Raw genomic sequence first — 15,819 nt, forward strand, 5'->3', positions numbered from 1 at the left:
ACACTAGCTGGAGAGCAGGTAGTTTCTTTGTCATTTGCACCTCATTATTAACTTTTAGCTAGTAAAGAATAAAAGAAACAATTAAAACTGCATCAGTTTAAAACTAAAATAGACAATTAAGTATTATGAATTATATTATGCAAGTTAACTAAAACTAATACTTATAAAAATATTGCTTTATTTGTAAATAAACTGGTTCTAATTAAAACAGGTTAAAGCAAAAATCATCAACCACTTCAGACCTCTGGTATCCCTAGTCCATACTCACCTCCTTCTCTACACACTTCCTCACAGGAGACTGACTGTGCACTATAGTTTGTCCTCATCACACTTCCATTTACTCTACAGTGCTCATGGCCCATCTTGACAACTGTGGTAGAAATACTGAAGAATTGATTGCCAGTCACAGTCAGTTTGCATAAGCATTTTGCCATGCTCTGACTTTAGTGAAATAATATGACCTGGTGGTGAGTATTTTAATCTTGAAGATGAATGTTTCTGTTGGATTAAAGCTGATAAGCAGCAGATAGAATCCAAATCTTCGAAATGCTGACAGATTTTTGGGAAATTGGCTTACTTCTGCACCTTTTGGAGTCGTTCAAGAGGGAGCCCTCCTACATCTTGTTGCAAGCAGATTTGTTCATTGCAACAGTTTAGTAGCCACTGTGGACAATGGCCGGCAGTTTATCCCGGCCAATACCCCCAAGCTGCCAGATGAAGCCCTCCCTGCAACATAGAGATGCCCTGAATTCCAGCAGGGCATCATGGACCTTGGAGTTTTTCTTCACAGCCCTGCAGGATACCATGGGGGCCGTCAGAAGATGCTGCAGGGAGGCTCAAGGACTCGTATATTCCATATAGCCCGGAAGTACTTCACAGTCACGAGGACGGAAGAAATAAAGTACTTCCAGGCTGAAGATAAAGAGGAGTTTTTCACCTGACCCGGAAGTGCTGGGGAATCACATGGACTGGGGGATCAGAAGCTCTTCCGGGTTAAAGTATAAAAGGACTGTGGGAAACCCCAGTAGACTGGGCCGAGTTGGGAGGAAGGGTGACTGAGCTGCTGGGAGGTGTGGAAGATTATTGTGTATTGTTGTACTGGATTATTATTGTATTATTGAGAATAGTGTAGGTGGAGGTGCTTTGTGCACTTTATTATTATAATAAATTAATTATTGGGACTTTTATCTGGTGTCTGGCGTCTGGTCTGAGGGTTCAAGGGGATGACAGCGCCCCCTATCTGTCACACCTCCTATACATTAAAGGATTTATTGCTAGTACTTGCAATATTTGTTACATTTTGACTTGTAGGCAAAAATGAAGGAATGAAGCTGGTTGATATTCTTTATATGTCTCCTTTTCCAAACCACATCCTCATGATTTGGAGAAGGTGTGTTGGTTTAACAGAAGAATAATATCATTCACAGGTAGTTTATTATTACTATGGTTAAAAATCTATGTAATCATGTGAGTCAGGTTGAGACATTACCGCTTTTATATTCTACTACTGCCTTTCTGAAGATGGGGCAAAATATAGAAATATTACATAGATTTGTAATGGCAGCACTAGTAAACCCCCTATGAAAGTGCAGTGGGTTCTCAGTGTTACGAACAGAAAAATAAGAGTGGTTTGGGTCTTCATATGAGCAGTGTTTTGCTCTATTCAAAGTACTCTCTACGCAGGGAAGACCCAGGACGCAAACCCATAATCTCCTTACTGTGAGGAAGCAGTGCTACCACTGCGACACCAGAGTGGTTTAGGATGAAAATATTTTAAAAAATGTCCCATGCTAATTTCAGTATCTCTTGAAATAGCAGCCCTACTGACTGCTCTGAGTAGGCATCATGGGTACTGACTCTGGCAATGCTGCAAACCATACTTTTGGAGGACTTAAGGAATGATTTTCATTTAGCTAAAATACTCAGTGGAGTTCATTTTAGAGCATTCCTAAGTGGTTTTCTGACAAAATTCTCTCATTTGAGTGTGGGAGATAGTGTGAAATTTACTATACTCTGACTTTATAACAAATATTAATTACAAAATGGGTATTTTAGTTATGAAGTGGAGAAGTGTTTGACATTTATTTAAACAATTGTAAAATTAAAAAATGTATTGATTTTAATAATGAAATAGATTCATTTGAAGCCACATATTCTGTAGTAGCAGCTGCTCACAAAGCTTGGTTTCACTTTTCTCATCTATGGTAGGCTTTGGCTATCATCTTGCAAGACCGCGACTCTCTGGACGAAATATTTTCCATTGGTTTAAAGATTCATTACCTCGGGCCTCTAGTTTCAAACATGAGTGGATCAAGTACGGTTCAAGGGTATCTGTCATCCATTTGTAAGCGCATCTGATTGGGTTGCCTAATAATACTGAGTGTTTGATTCCCACTGGTCTTCATTCATGGTGACTGTGTTATTAATTGACCATAGCGTCTCATGTTCCGTCTTCCTGCAAGGTTGAACGGGAGAATCCATCATCAAAAGAGCCTCTTGTTTTACAAGAACACAAAAGCCACACTTTTCCGTTCCACTGTTAAAGCATACTGTTATTAATGAATAGTGTTTAACGTTTCCACAAAAAGAAAGAATTGGATACTGCTTTCTCAAAATTGGAAATTAATGATATCACCCAAGCTTTGTGCCTTTCACAGTGAGCTTAATAAATAATATAATATAATGCATAGCAACACAGAGTAGCAAAACCAACTCTCATTTTTCATATAAAAGATAAATGATGGGGAAAGAGACTCTGGAAAGACTATGCAAATGTTTTAGCATGAAGCCAGTGTATAAAAGAAGACATGACAGGCACTGTGGCAAAGTTAGCAGGTACAGAAGAAGAATTAAAATGCAGACACACTGTGGCGAAATGTAAGAGAGGTAAAAGTTGGCATTGTCACAAAATATCCTAAGCAGAGATATGAAAAAGTTTACACTGCTGCAGCCAAAGGCACAGTCAGTCCATCCAGTTTGTAATGGTTTGCTTTGTAGCCCACTGCTCACAAAAATACGGAAAAGAAATTGATGAATTTATAAATTGTAACAGAAAAATATACACAGTGAAGAACTAATATTTCAGTGCTGCTAATTTCATCAATGTTTATGTTTTATTTACTTGTGCTTAAGACAAAGAACTGGTATTTTTTGGTATCGCACTCCTTTTCAGTGCAATCTTCCTTTAGCTGCCTCTTACAACACACAGAGGAATTTTAGCCTGATGTTCTCCCTTGCCAAGAGAAAAAAGTGAGCACAAGTTTGAGGTAAATACTATTGTTGAAAAAGGCAGAAATTTTTAGAAACAAGTAAGTTTGCCCCTATGAAATTCTAATAATGGAATATCACTAGAGTGTGATTGAAAGCTGGAGCAAAGGAACATGGGGGAAAAACACACAAGTTAAATAAAGATTACTGATGTCATACTGACCTGTTATACTGTTGAATGGAGTCGCATTGTGGTTTTCTTTGAACTGGCAATATGAAGAAGCCATGAGACCTAACAGAGGCCTTTAGAAAACTGCAATAGAAGAGACTGTGAATGATTAGAGAAGAGCTGTTGTCAATTTTTAAGCTGCTAAGGATTGTTAAAATGTTGTGGAAATGAATTTCAGCATCAACCCAACTACCTGGATAAGCATAGGATATAAGTTCTAAACCACTGTAATTAATTGCAGAACCTTGTCCTTCTAGTCTTTTTTTTTTAACAAATTGAAACTTTTAAGTGCCAACAAAAATACACATACTTATTTCTGAAACGTAGCATTTGTTCTGCAAGATATTATACTAACTTGTCTGTTTCTTTTTTTCTTTTTCCCTATTCAGAGGTTGAATGCAAAGCTCTACAATTACCTTTGTCGTGGTATATGTAATTTTGTAATAGCTTAATTATTTTTCAGAAACTGTTCATGTTCTGATCACTCTTTTGATACCCCAAGGGTGTTGGCTACCCACATATTATGCAATTTAAGAGAACAATTAAATGGTCATTATATGTAAGAAAAATAGGTTTAGGCCTTGCCTGAAGATCATTTCTGCTGAGCAAGAACACTTTTGTAGGAAACCAAGGAATACAGAACTTTGGACAAAGGTTTACCTTAAATATAATTATTCAGAACACATTAATTGTCAAGACCACCTGGTGCCAGTGTCACAAATAGATGTCAAACCTTCTCTGACTGTAGATAATGTGTTTGATGGTTGGGGTTCAAAGTGCTCATAATTGATTTTTCTTTGAGGTTAAAATTAAATGGACCACTGACGATGGCAAAGAGCAGTCAGAGGAAGACTATGATTGTACCCTAAAAAGACCTAGCACCTGTTCAGGGCTTGTTTCTGTCTTGCACTCAATACTGCTGGGAGAAATTTTGGTTCACCTAAAACTTCAATTAAGATGGTTTAAAATAAATTTGTATGGATTCAAGTCAACAGGAAAAGGACACCTGGCAGCAGCGCCTTGAAACTGTTCCATTGCTAAAGACCGAGAGAGAGAGTTATGGCTTTCTTTAGTTGCACATGGTAGAAACATGTTTTTGTTTATTTTTGTGTTAAATGTGTAGTGCCATCTGATTGTGTCCTCATCGTATGAATATCAGCAAACCACATGGGCTTTGAAGCAACCATATATGGTTCCAAGTAAACTCTGTGATAAAATTACCACTTCTTATGTTAAGAAGAATTTTGTTGTATATTTATGCAACAAATCTTTTTAAATCCCTAGACTGTCACAATCTCAGACAGTAAAAAATATAAATATGAATACATTGTAAATATTGACAGAGGAAAAAGTATATGGCATCTTGCTTCTTCATTTTGTTTTTATTTTGGTTGTGATGTATTTTAATAAAGGACAAACATGGGTTTGGACCTTGGAGTTTTGCTTCAGTCTGAAAAAAATTCCAACTTGTGAACATCTTTTCCTTGTAACCCTCCTTTACAGGACAACATTTGTCAAATCCCTTTTGTATCCTGCTTGTTTGCCTGGTATGACAGCCTAGCTATTTGAGTAATCTGATGAAAGAGCAAGTTGCGATCCTTTGGAGAAAGTCATGTCCCAATAGGTCGGTGAGGTGTTTCAGAAACATGACTGTTATATCCCAGTTGTTATCAGAAACGTAATGATACTTTTTTGCTGGTAAAAAGAACCACCAGTAACCAAAACAAAGCCAGAACGTGGTATTTTAATTGTTCATTGATTACATCAAACACAAGTAATGCATATTTGCAAACTTGCACAACTAATAAAGAATAAATTAATATAATGTCTATAGGTGTTTAAAGTTTGCCTGTTGTCCAGTATACTTATTACTCCATTTTACATACAAAATGACTACAGATCAGAAACAGAAACTAGGCCTAGTTGATGCATTACTAAGCAAGCACATGTTCTGCAAACAGACCAGCCATACTGACCAATTTCACAGTTGGTTTCCGGAACTTTGCAATAAACATAATGGAAACAAACAGAACACAGGCTTTAAGGATAAACAGCACAAATGAGCTTCTCCAGTTACTTAAGAGTCATATACAATATAAGTTAATATCAATTGATGTAGTTGGGCAGTTATTTTGAGTATCTTTGGTTAAATATCTGTAGAGACCTGCATACATAAGATTTTGGAATTTATTTAATTTTTTATTAATGTTATTATGCTAATTGTATCTGCTGTAGGTTTGTACTGCCCCTTCAGATGCTTTTTGTATCTATCTTTATCATTTAAATGGATAGAGTTGTGCAAGGAGTTAGTAGTACTTATGATGAATGGAAACCAGACCAAAACTGAAATGAATGGGTACAAAAAGTTTCAGATAGGTCTGAATCAATATATAATGTATTTTACTTTAAGATACTTTTAGCCTAGAAGGTTTTTATTTTATGTTATCCATCCATCCATCCATTGTCTAACCCGCTGAATCCGAATACAGGGTCACGGGGGTCTTTATGTTTTGTCTAAAAGAATTATGATTTAAGGAATGTACACTTTAGTAACATCAGAATACACTAGCTTTGTTATATATGTGTTTCATACTGCGCTTTTTTTCCGTCTATTGCCTGCAGTGAGCACCTCTCCTGTTCTTGGCCTCCACTCACTCAGTTGCCTTATGAGGTATGTTGTGACCGTTCTTTATGGCCTTCTCACATGAGTTGTCATAACTACTAAAGATAAAAGATGGGATGTTTGCTTTGCTTCTCTGTATTCTTTATCCCTGGAAAATTCATTTAGTGATTCAATGTACAATTTAACAGCCAATGGAGAATATTCTAAATGATCTTTGACTTGGAGGAAAAAATACTTGCTCAATTGTAGCATACTGACACTTTTACAGACAGCTTGCACCATAGTGGTGAACCAAAAAAGGCAGGAAAGCAAGAAAACTGTTACATCACATCTCTTTTCTGATATAATAGTGGTTTGCTAAGATGATTTCTGCACTGTGTTATAACAGATAAAACAGTCAATTTTGCTTTTCCTTTAGAGGAGTGTATAATTACGTGATTTAACTTAAGTAAATCAAGCCATAATGTTTTATCACTTTTTTAATCACTTTTTTCTGTGTTGCAGCTTGTTTATTTGTCCATCCATGCAATAGGCCTTTAATTGGAATAATCTTTTATTTTACCTGCAGACCAGTGATATGAGTGTTTGGTGCCTGGAAATATAGGGCCTGTTGGTTTTTTGATTTTGGTATGTGCCCATTTCATGCCTAATATTTAATGCATTTCTTGACATTTCTTCTTAAACATTTAAATGTTTTCTTTTAGAAAATATTTGCTTAGAATGTATTGTTTTTTTCTGCATTTGTATTGACATGGTCGTATTAAGAAGTTTAGATTTCTGTACACTTTTGCTTTAGAGGCAGTTAGCATTCCCTTTTTAGAGATGAATATAAGATGAGAATGACCATGCATCTGTTGCACCTTAATGAGAGTTTACTATCCTTTGCATGTGCGTCTGTCTGATGCGGTTTATTTTTAAACAGAAATAAGTGACTAGCTACAAATGTAAGCAGACAGGTTTAGTTAATACATTCTTAAAATGCTAAAACAACAATATTTGTTACCTAAAAAAGAGAAGCACTCTCTGTCAAGTTTGCTAAGCAAAGAGGTAATTTACAGGCATTATCAGTTGTGCTAGTGTGCCCGTCTTTCAGGAGTTACTTTTTATTGGGACATTTTTAACCTCCTTAGTGTTATGTTTACCCTAGGAGAAAACAGGCCAAAAATGTTGAATGTTTTTCACTAAGAAAATGTTTATTACGTGTAACAGAAACATGTGAATGCCAAAATGACAACAGAAAATATAGTAGAAAAAGTATGTCTAATGTCCACTGCTGTCCCAATGCAGATTTATTACATGTCATTTGTATAATATGTTTTGAGACAGTCACTAATGTACAGCCCAACACTGCAATCAGTACAATACAAGTGTATTTCTTTGTGCATTTTTTTAGTTTTTTTTTTTTCTGTTGTTTGTACACCTGAGGGTAGAATGTCAGTGCCTGACCTGCATGATTGAAGCATCCATTGTGTTATTACAGGTCATGTACTGTGGTATAATAACACCGAAAGTAAAACTGATACAACATCTGATGACCAATTCACTATTGCTCGATTTGAGCAGTGGTTCTGTTTTAGTTTATTTTTCTAAAACTGCCTTTACAACTTTTTGTTTGCCATTGTGTTTTTCATTGGAGACTCTGCCCCATTAATGAATATTGATGAAAGACCATAAAGTGGCAGAAAAAATTTAAAAAATTCTAATGGTCTAATATTGTTTCATCCACTCCATGACTACAAAATATTGTCCCGAGAGTTATTCAAGCTTAACACTGTAAATCGTGTTATTACGTTAGAATTCAAGAGCCCGAGTCATGCTTTGGGGTTAGACTCAAGGAGGCCACATGTTCATAATCCTTCAAGACACATTTCATTTATTGAGACCTCTACTGCTGTGTTTATATTTTGAATGTGGTTGGGATATAGCGGGCTGGATAATGGATGAATGGATGGATATTTCAGGAGATATGTTTTAGAAGTAGCTCTTCTTATTGAATAGCTATCGACTACTTCCATTTCCTCAGTCATTTATTGTATTCTGCTGTCTGTTTACTCAATATTCTCAAGTGTTTAGATTTATAGTGCTCAGCTTTAGCTGTGGAGAGCTGTAGATTTTTGTACAAAGCCCAGTTTCTTAATTATAAGGTCCTCAAGCAGCATTGTGAGCAAGTTAACCAAAATTAAACACAAATAGTCTGTCAAGCCTTAATCACATCTTTTAGTCCGAAAGAGCTGTATTCTCTATTTTTAATTGCTTATTGTTTTCTGAACCAGCTGCTAATTAACAATGAGACCCAAATGACAAAGGAACCAGTAGCTCACCATAAAGGGGGATCTCTTTTGAATTAAAAAAATATGGAAAGAAATGGGAGTGAAAAAGTGAAGGACTGAGAATTATTACTTTGTTCCAGTCAACAAACCATTTGAAAGATATACTCAGAAAGGAAAATTTTACAATACAAGAACTAGCTGAAATGGCAAAATGAAATTGTTAAGAAACCATAAAAATACATTTCTAAAAATGAAAGCTTACAGCCACTGTGGTCACCCTGAATGTAAGTTAAATACTTTGGTTTAAAAGATACACAATTGTTAGGATGTCTCTAAATCCTTGTTTTTCAGGAATTACTCTTTTTATTGAAACGTTTTCGACCATATTTATTCTCTTTGTCTTTCATTAGTTATTGTTGTTATGGGTATAGTTTCTAGAAGTATTTCTTATTGTAGATCGTAATATGTGCCCACATGTGCACTCGAGAGTCTGTGCATGTAGCAACATTGTTGTTCATTCAGCCTATGAACAGTGATGATCTGTTTAAACTTAATTGTAATGTGCATATTTTAAACAAATATGTTTCTGAGTTGCATACTATGTGTGAATAATGAAGAATGCCATATTTGTTAGCAAATACCTTTTAGGAACAACCAAAAGCACCAGTAATAAATGGGGAAGGGTGACAGGATTTTTTTTTTTGGTTTTTTTTTTTAGCATATTAAGTAATGAAACACAATGGAAGAAAACAAAAGTAGACTTAATTGACAATGAATGTTACTGTGTGAGAGATTATTCTTTTATTGTTGATAGCAGAAATTGTACATTTCCATAACAAAAGTTTATTTTGTTCTGGTGATTAGCAAAAGATGCTTTGTTGCAGCTTTTTCTTTTATGAATTGTCCTGCCAGAGATCTACATTTGTAGTTTCTCCATTCCATGAAAAGAAGTCTGTTGTAATTAGGCTAAGGGTACCATTAACACTTATTTTGAATCCCTCTTGACCTTCAATAGTTATTTTCCTTTCCAAATAATATATTTTGTTTTACAGAATATAATTTTAAAATAAAGTTAATGTTTTTAATTGGTTCATTGTACTTTTAATAGAGTTGTCTCTGTCCTGTGTGATACTGCACAGAAAATTATAGTCTGATTGATACTGTGCCTAGGAGCAAAGTCTAAATGTCATCATCAGCCAAAATGGCTTGTTCTTTTTAAAACTTACAATTGCATTGTTTTCTGCAAAGGCCAGGTGGTTTTGAAGAGCAGACTTTTAAAACACTTTTCAGAATTTGAGCTGTGATTTTGGTCTAGACTTCTTGAGGCTTGTTGTATGTATTTAAGGCCCACACCCTCGTTAAACACATACAGATATAGCCTCAGACATAATGTTTAAGTGGTTGTTTACCTCATAAATATACAGATTTTTTTGTCAGCAAGAATGTATGAATAGCAGCTGACATTTAATTGAAGGTTTTACAAAGTTTTTATTATGTGCTGTATGGAAAAACCTAACTGAAACCAAGAATTGAGTAGAGGGCTGGGAGTAACCCGATATATGTTTGTTTCTGTGCGGTTAAGACTTTGCAAGATCACGAACATATTCGACTCTATTGAATCAAGAGGCTGAGGAGAGATTAGTAAATTGAAGGCAAGGTGGGTGTTCAGTGTGGACAGCCAGCCACTGAAAGCCTACAGAGGACTGGCTAGAGTTCAAAGCTCAGATAAAATGTGGAAGCATTTCATAATCTGAGCTTCAGCTTTCATCTTGAAAAAAATTGTTAGTCTCAAGGTGTTATATTTATTTTCTAAGCATGTAAGCTTTAGAGTTAATATAATTATAGGATATGCGTTTCACCTGCCTACTTATACTGCCTCACCGTTGCACAAAGTAGTTTATTGCTTAAACCCCACTTTAGAATTATTGTTGAATCAGACAGTTGCATTTGTATTAGGTGGGATTTGACTTGCAAATCATCATCTGACCATTTGTCTGTTTGTACATTTACTAGAAAATTACTTACACATTATCACCATGTCTAGCCATATATATGCTTTTATGACAAAGACATTGAAGTACACAATTTCTTTCATTCATTTTTCCATTTTTTCACTACCAGTTAAACCAGTTCAGGGTCTTACCATTTTGTCACTACCCTGGTAAAACAGGAGGGGTAGTCCCACAGGGCTCTTGCTTCTGACATCAAATGTACACCCAGGATTGTCCTCTTCGATGGAAAATGGAAGAAAGGAATTTTATTAGAGGGAGATATAGCTGTCACATTAACCAGGTTTCCATCCAAGGAGTTTTTGCGAAAAAATATTTAGCGCTTCAAATTTTAGCTGATGGAAATGCTAATTTCCGTTTAACTTTACCACATAAATTCCATATCGATACTTCAGATGTCGCAAAAACTACATTGGAAACACTTTTTGTCGGAAAAAAAGGGCTTTAACGCAAATAAATGTGTCACATGATACATTTTCATCACGTGCAATCAAAACGAGAATAGCTGAGCGGTTCGCATGGTCTGATGAAGAGCCAAGTTATTTCTCGTGATGAGCCAATGCAGTAGCGGATAGGCTGGGTCTCCTGCTACTAAAAGGGGTACCTGAACTCCCTCCACATCAACTGTAGCCTAGAGGTGTCTCTCAGGATGTCTAAATAATACAAAAACCGCAAAGGTAATTTACTGTGTCAGTCAAAATATTTAATAAACCGTGTGTTTCATTATCTAAACATTTTTTTCTTATTATTAAATGGCAGATGTTTTAGCATATATGAGAAATTCTCTCATTAATATTAACTTTAGTTTTTTTTGATTAAACGTTGTTATTTTGTATTAATTCAAATTTCAGTTTTAATTAAAAACCTTAAGGGAAGCAGGTTACAGTACTAATTCAGTTGTTATCGCACTGAGAAGGGATGTTGAAAGGTAGGCTCACCTGTACAGATCCGATGCTGCAAACACAGCTGCATCATGGGCACTTCCAGGAGTGCCAACGCAAATGTCTCGTTTCATGCACCTGTCATCAACAAGGGCCTGGAGAACAATAGATGGCCACCCTTTGCGATTAATGTAATCACGGTAGCCTTCCGTCGGGGGAAGAATAGGCACATGCGTGCCATCCAGCGCACCGTAAATCTGTGGCACAAGATGCACCAAGGAATTGTGGTATGCAATTTCATTGGCCTCTGCTACAACAACAATAACATTTATTTATATAGCACATTTTCATACAAAAAAATGTAGCTCAAAGTGCTTTACATAATGAAGAATAGGAAAATAAGAGACACAGTAAGAAAATAAAATAAGTCAACATTAATTAACATAGAATAAGAGTAAGGTCCAATGGCCAGGGGGGACAGAAAAAAACAAAAAAAAAACTCCAGACGGCCGGAGAAAAAAAAAATCTGCAGGGATTCCAGGCCATGAGACCGCCCAGTCACCTCTGAGCAATCTACCTAACATAAATGAAACAGTCCTCTTTGTATTTATGGTTTTCATGGAAGGATTTGATGATGATGATGATGATGATCACGTGGACTTCTGGCTTTTAGTCCATCAATGCTGGGGCATCATGGTGCTTTGAGTAGGTTGGTGGTGGCACAGGCCGCCACCACAGAGAAACCGGAAAAAGAAACAGAAGAGAGAGTAGGGGTCAGTACGGACTTTAGAGCCACCATGAATAGTTATTATGATGAATTGAACATATAGAGTATCAGGATTAAGATAAAGTGAAGTTATAAAAGTTATAAAAAGGCCATGTTAAAGTAATGTGTTTTCAGCAATGTTTTAAAGTGCTCCACTGTATTAGCCAGGCGAATTCCTATCGGTAGGCTATTCCAGATTTTAGGTGCATAGCAGCAGAAGGCCGCCTCACCACTTCTTTTAAGTTTAGCTTTTGGAATTCTAAGGAGACACTCATTTGATGATCTAAGATTACGATTTGGAGTATAGGGTGTCAGACATTCCGATATATAAGATGGAGCGAGATTATTTAAGGCTTTGTAAACTATAAGCAGAATTTTAAAGTCAATTCTGAAAGACACAGGTAACCAGTGTAGCGACATCAAAACAGGAGAAATGTGTTCGGATTTTCTTTTCCTAGTTAGGATTCTAGCAGCTGCATTCTGCACTCGTTGCAAATGATTTATGTCTTTTTTGGGTAGTCCTGAGAGCAGTGCGTTACAGTAATCTAATCGACTAAAAACAAAAGCGTGAATTAATTTCTCAGCATCTTTCAATGATATAAGAGGTCTACAGTCGGAAGTCTGATATAACGCCGCATTAATTTTTCTTTAATAGCGGTGCACATAGCATATACACATTGATGGACGGTAGTTTTACTATCCCCGAAAGTTTCTCCAACTACTCTATACTCGGTGCAGGTTGCCAGCTTGTAAAGTGTGATGGCAATCCGCTTTTGGGTTGGAACCGGTGGTCGGTGACAACCTGTGATGGGCGCAACATCAGGACTGATGAATCCACACAACATCTCAAACGTCGGCCGTGTCATTCTAAAATGTTGCAGCCAGAGATTTTCTGTGAAGTGTCTCCCCACCACCTCCTCCCAGAAGGTCTTATTCCGTCGTCTCTCCCATACCCATGGGTTTCGTCGCACTGGGGTATTTTCTTCGAGCTCTAGGGCTATCAGACAAGCAACTGCTTCATTCTGCTGTCGTCTTCGGATATTATGTACAATTCCAATTATTTGTGAAACTGAAATAACAGTAAGCTGGCAAATTTCAAAAAACTGTCTGAATAATCTCTCCATTTCTTTGTTTCTTTGTTTAGTGGAGGGGGTGTAACGTGAAAACTAAAGGTAGATAATTTGCGACATACACAAAATTATGTATGGAAACTGCTCAAGGGCAGATTTTTTTTCGCGATACAACAAAACTTATGTGACAGTTCATTTTGGAGGGGATGACGTCATCACGCACACCCATTTTATCGATAAAAAGCCAGTTGGATGGAAACAGGCTGGAGACAGCAAATTTTGCACATTTTTTTAACGTTTATTCTGTTTGTCGATAACAAAACGTCGCGAAAAACGGGATTGAAACTTGGCTATTGTTCCTAAGGCCTCCCATGGAACACTAGGGGAGAATTTGTCTGGGTTCAGACTGGAGCCCAAATCAACCCTTAACAGGGTGTCAGGCCACCTCAAAATACACTTGCTTACTTACACACCTGTGAATTTTCACTTAATTTTCATTTTTCAATGTGCATGACAACTTGTATTTAAAAACTACAAGGGGTTTCTTTACATTTTTAACAGTGAAACCTTGTAATTTTAAAGCTCATTGGATCAAAGAGATATGCCCTTTCATTTGTATTGGAAGTTGGTAATCTTTCCTCATAATGTCTATTTGGTTTTCTGATTTTTAATAATAATGTTTTTAAATATTTTTCAGTGACTAAGGTATGGTTTCCCAAAATTCTAAATGTCAATGAAGTGGTTGAGATGGATACATTTCCTGGTAAATTTTTAGAGCCGCAGTGACTACTAGTCTCAGCAGCATTAAACAAAAGGTAGAAACTAGGCCTAGAAAGGGTACCAGTGTCACAGGGGACATTTATGCGTGTATCAAAGTTACCAGGGCAAACTCAAGAGTCTGCAATTAACATAACCTTCACGTTTTAAGTTTGGTGGATGGAAGGTACCAAAATGTGCAAATTTGCAACAAACTTGCAACAATCCGTGACTCTGCTGGTGATCAAATCCTTGTTCCTGGATCTGTGAGGCAGCAGGGTTAATCACAATGGCAGCAGTATTCAGATGCTGTATTATTTTTGATTCTGTTTTAGTGAGTTCCTTGGTGTTGGATTGAAGCTCCCTTCTATCTTACTGTATACAGTGAAAGAAAGATTTATTGATTAATCTCCTTTTCAGAATGGCTGCTAGTCATATCCTCTCACACATCCTTTATCTCCAGTGCTAATTTGCAGTAGTGTTTTTTTCAGTCAAAATGATTACCTTGTGGAAATGGTTGCATTCTTACTCATTCTTACTGTCCATCCTGCTTAAACCCATTGACTGAAAATGGTTACAATAATACTGGAGTGTTTCTCCCATCATCATTGTGCATGTTTCCTCTAATTAAAGTGCTTATTCCTAAATGGTAGACAATGGACTGATAGTTATGTGTTCTTTGTTTCCTTTGCAGCCCATTTTAAAGCAGTCACCCTGGAGTAGTCATCAAGGCAGTGGCTGGAGCTCAGGCGGAATTTCCTGGGGTGGACTGCACGGTAGGGACCACCGTAGGCCTGGCGGTATGGGGCTTCCAGGCACCATAAACCAGATCTCCCCTATGAAGAAGCCATTTTCAAGCAACGTCATTGCTCCTCCCAAGTTCCCTCGCTCTGCAGCTTCACTGACACCAAAATCGTGGATTGAGGACAATGTTTTCCGCACAGACAGCAACAGCAACACTCTTCTGCCACTACAAGTAAGTCTGTAGTTTTGGTTTAAAAATAAAACACATATATACTGTGTGTGTATGTGTATATATATGTATATGTATATGTATATGTATATGTATATATATGTATATGTATATGTATATATATGTATATGTATATGTTTATATATGTATATGTATATATGTATATGTATGTATGTATATGTATATGTATGTATGTATGTATATATGTATACAGGCTTATGAAAAAGTTTGGGAACCCCTCTTAATTCTTTGGATTTTTGTTTATCATTGGCTGAGCTTTCAAAGTAGCAACTTCCTTTTAATATATGACATGCCTTATGGAAACACTATTTCAGCAGTGACATTAAGTTTATTGGATTAACAGAAAATATGCAATATGCATCATAACAACATTAGACAGGTGCATAAATTTGGGCACCCCAACAGAGATATCTCAATACTTAGTTGTGCTTCCTTTTGCAAATATAACAGCCTCTAGATGTCTCAAATATAACAGCCTCTAGATGTCTCCTATAGTCTTTGATTTTTGACTATTCTTCCATACAAAATCTCTCCAGTTCAGTTAAATTTGATGGCTGCCGAGCATTGACAGCCTGCTTCAAATCATCCCATAGATTTTCAAGCGACTCTGTTTGTGGCGTGAGTGCAGAAAGACCTTCTTTCTCATCACCCTGCCATACAGATGTTCTTTGTGCAAATTGTGCTGAATTATAGAACGGTGTACAGATGCACCATCTGAAGCAAGATATTCTTGCAGGTCTTTGAAGGCGATCTGTGGGTTGTCTGTAACCATTCTCATAATCCTGCGCATATGCCGCTCCTGTATTTTTCTTGGCCTGCCAGACGGGTTTAACAGCAACTGTGCCTGTGGCCTTCCATTTCCTGATTACATTCCTTACAGTTGAACCTGACAGTTTAAACCTCTGAGATAGCTTTTGGTAGCCTTCCCCTAAACCATGATACTGAACAATCTTTGTCTTTTGAGAGTTTCTTTGAGTCTGCATGCAGTCACTCTTCAGAGGAGAGTCAAAGGGA

The 15,819-nt window shown here is 36.7% G+C and overlaps 1 protein-coding gene across 2 annotated transcripts in view; it reads left to right on the top strand.

The window, feature by feature from the left end:
* The window catches only part of cpeb2 (cytoplasmic polyadenylation element binding protein 2), a 126,267-nt gene that overhangs the window by 18,033 nt on the left and 92,415 nt on the right, over positions 1 to 15,819 (top strand). For both annotated transcript variants that reach the window (XM_039751507.1, XM_039751508.1), the window contains exon 2: positions 14,506 to 14,787. In XM_039751507.1, the coding sequence (XP_039607441.1) occupies positions 14,506 to 14,787 (282 nt within the window). The remainder of the gene's footprint in view (positions 1 to 14,505; positions 14,788 to 15,819) is intronic.

Source organism: Polypterus senegalus, chromosome 4 (assembly GCF_016835505.1).
Source record: "Polypterus senegalus isolate Bchr_013 chromosome 4, ASM1683550v1, whole genome shotgun sequence".
Classification (NCBI taxonomy): domain Eukaryota; kingdom Metazoa; phylum Chordata; class Cladistia; order Polypteriformes; family Polypteridae; genus Polypterus; species Polypterus senegalus.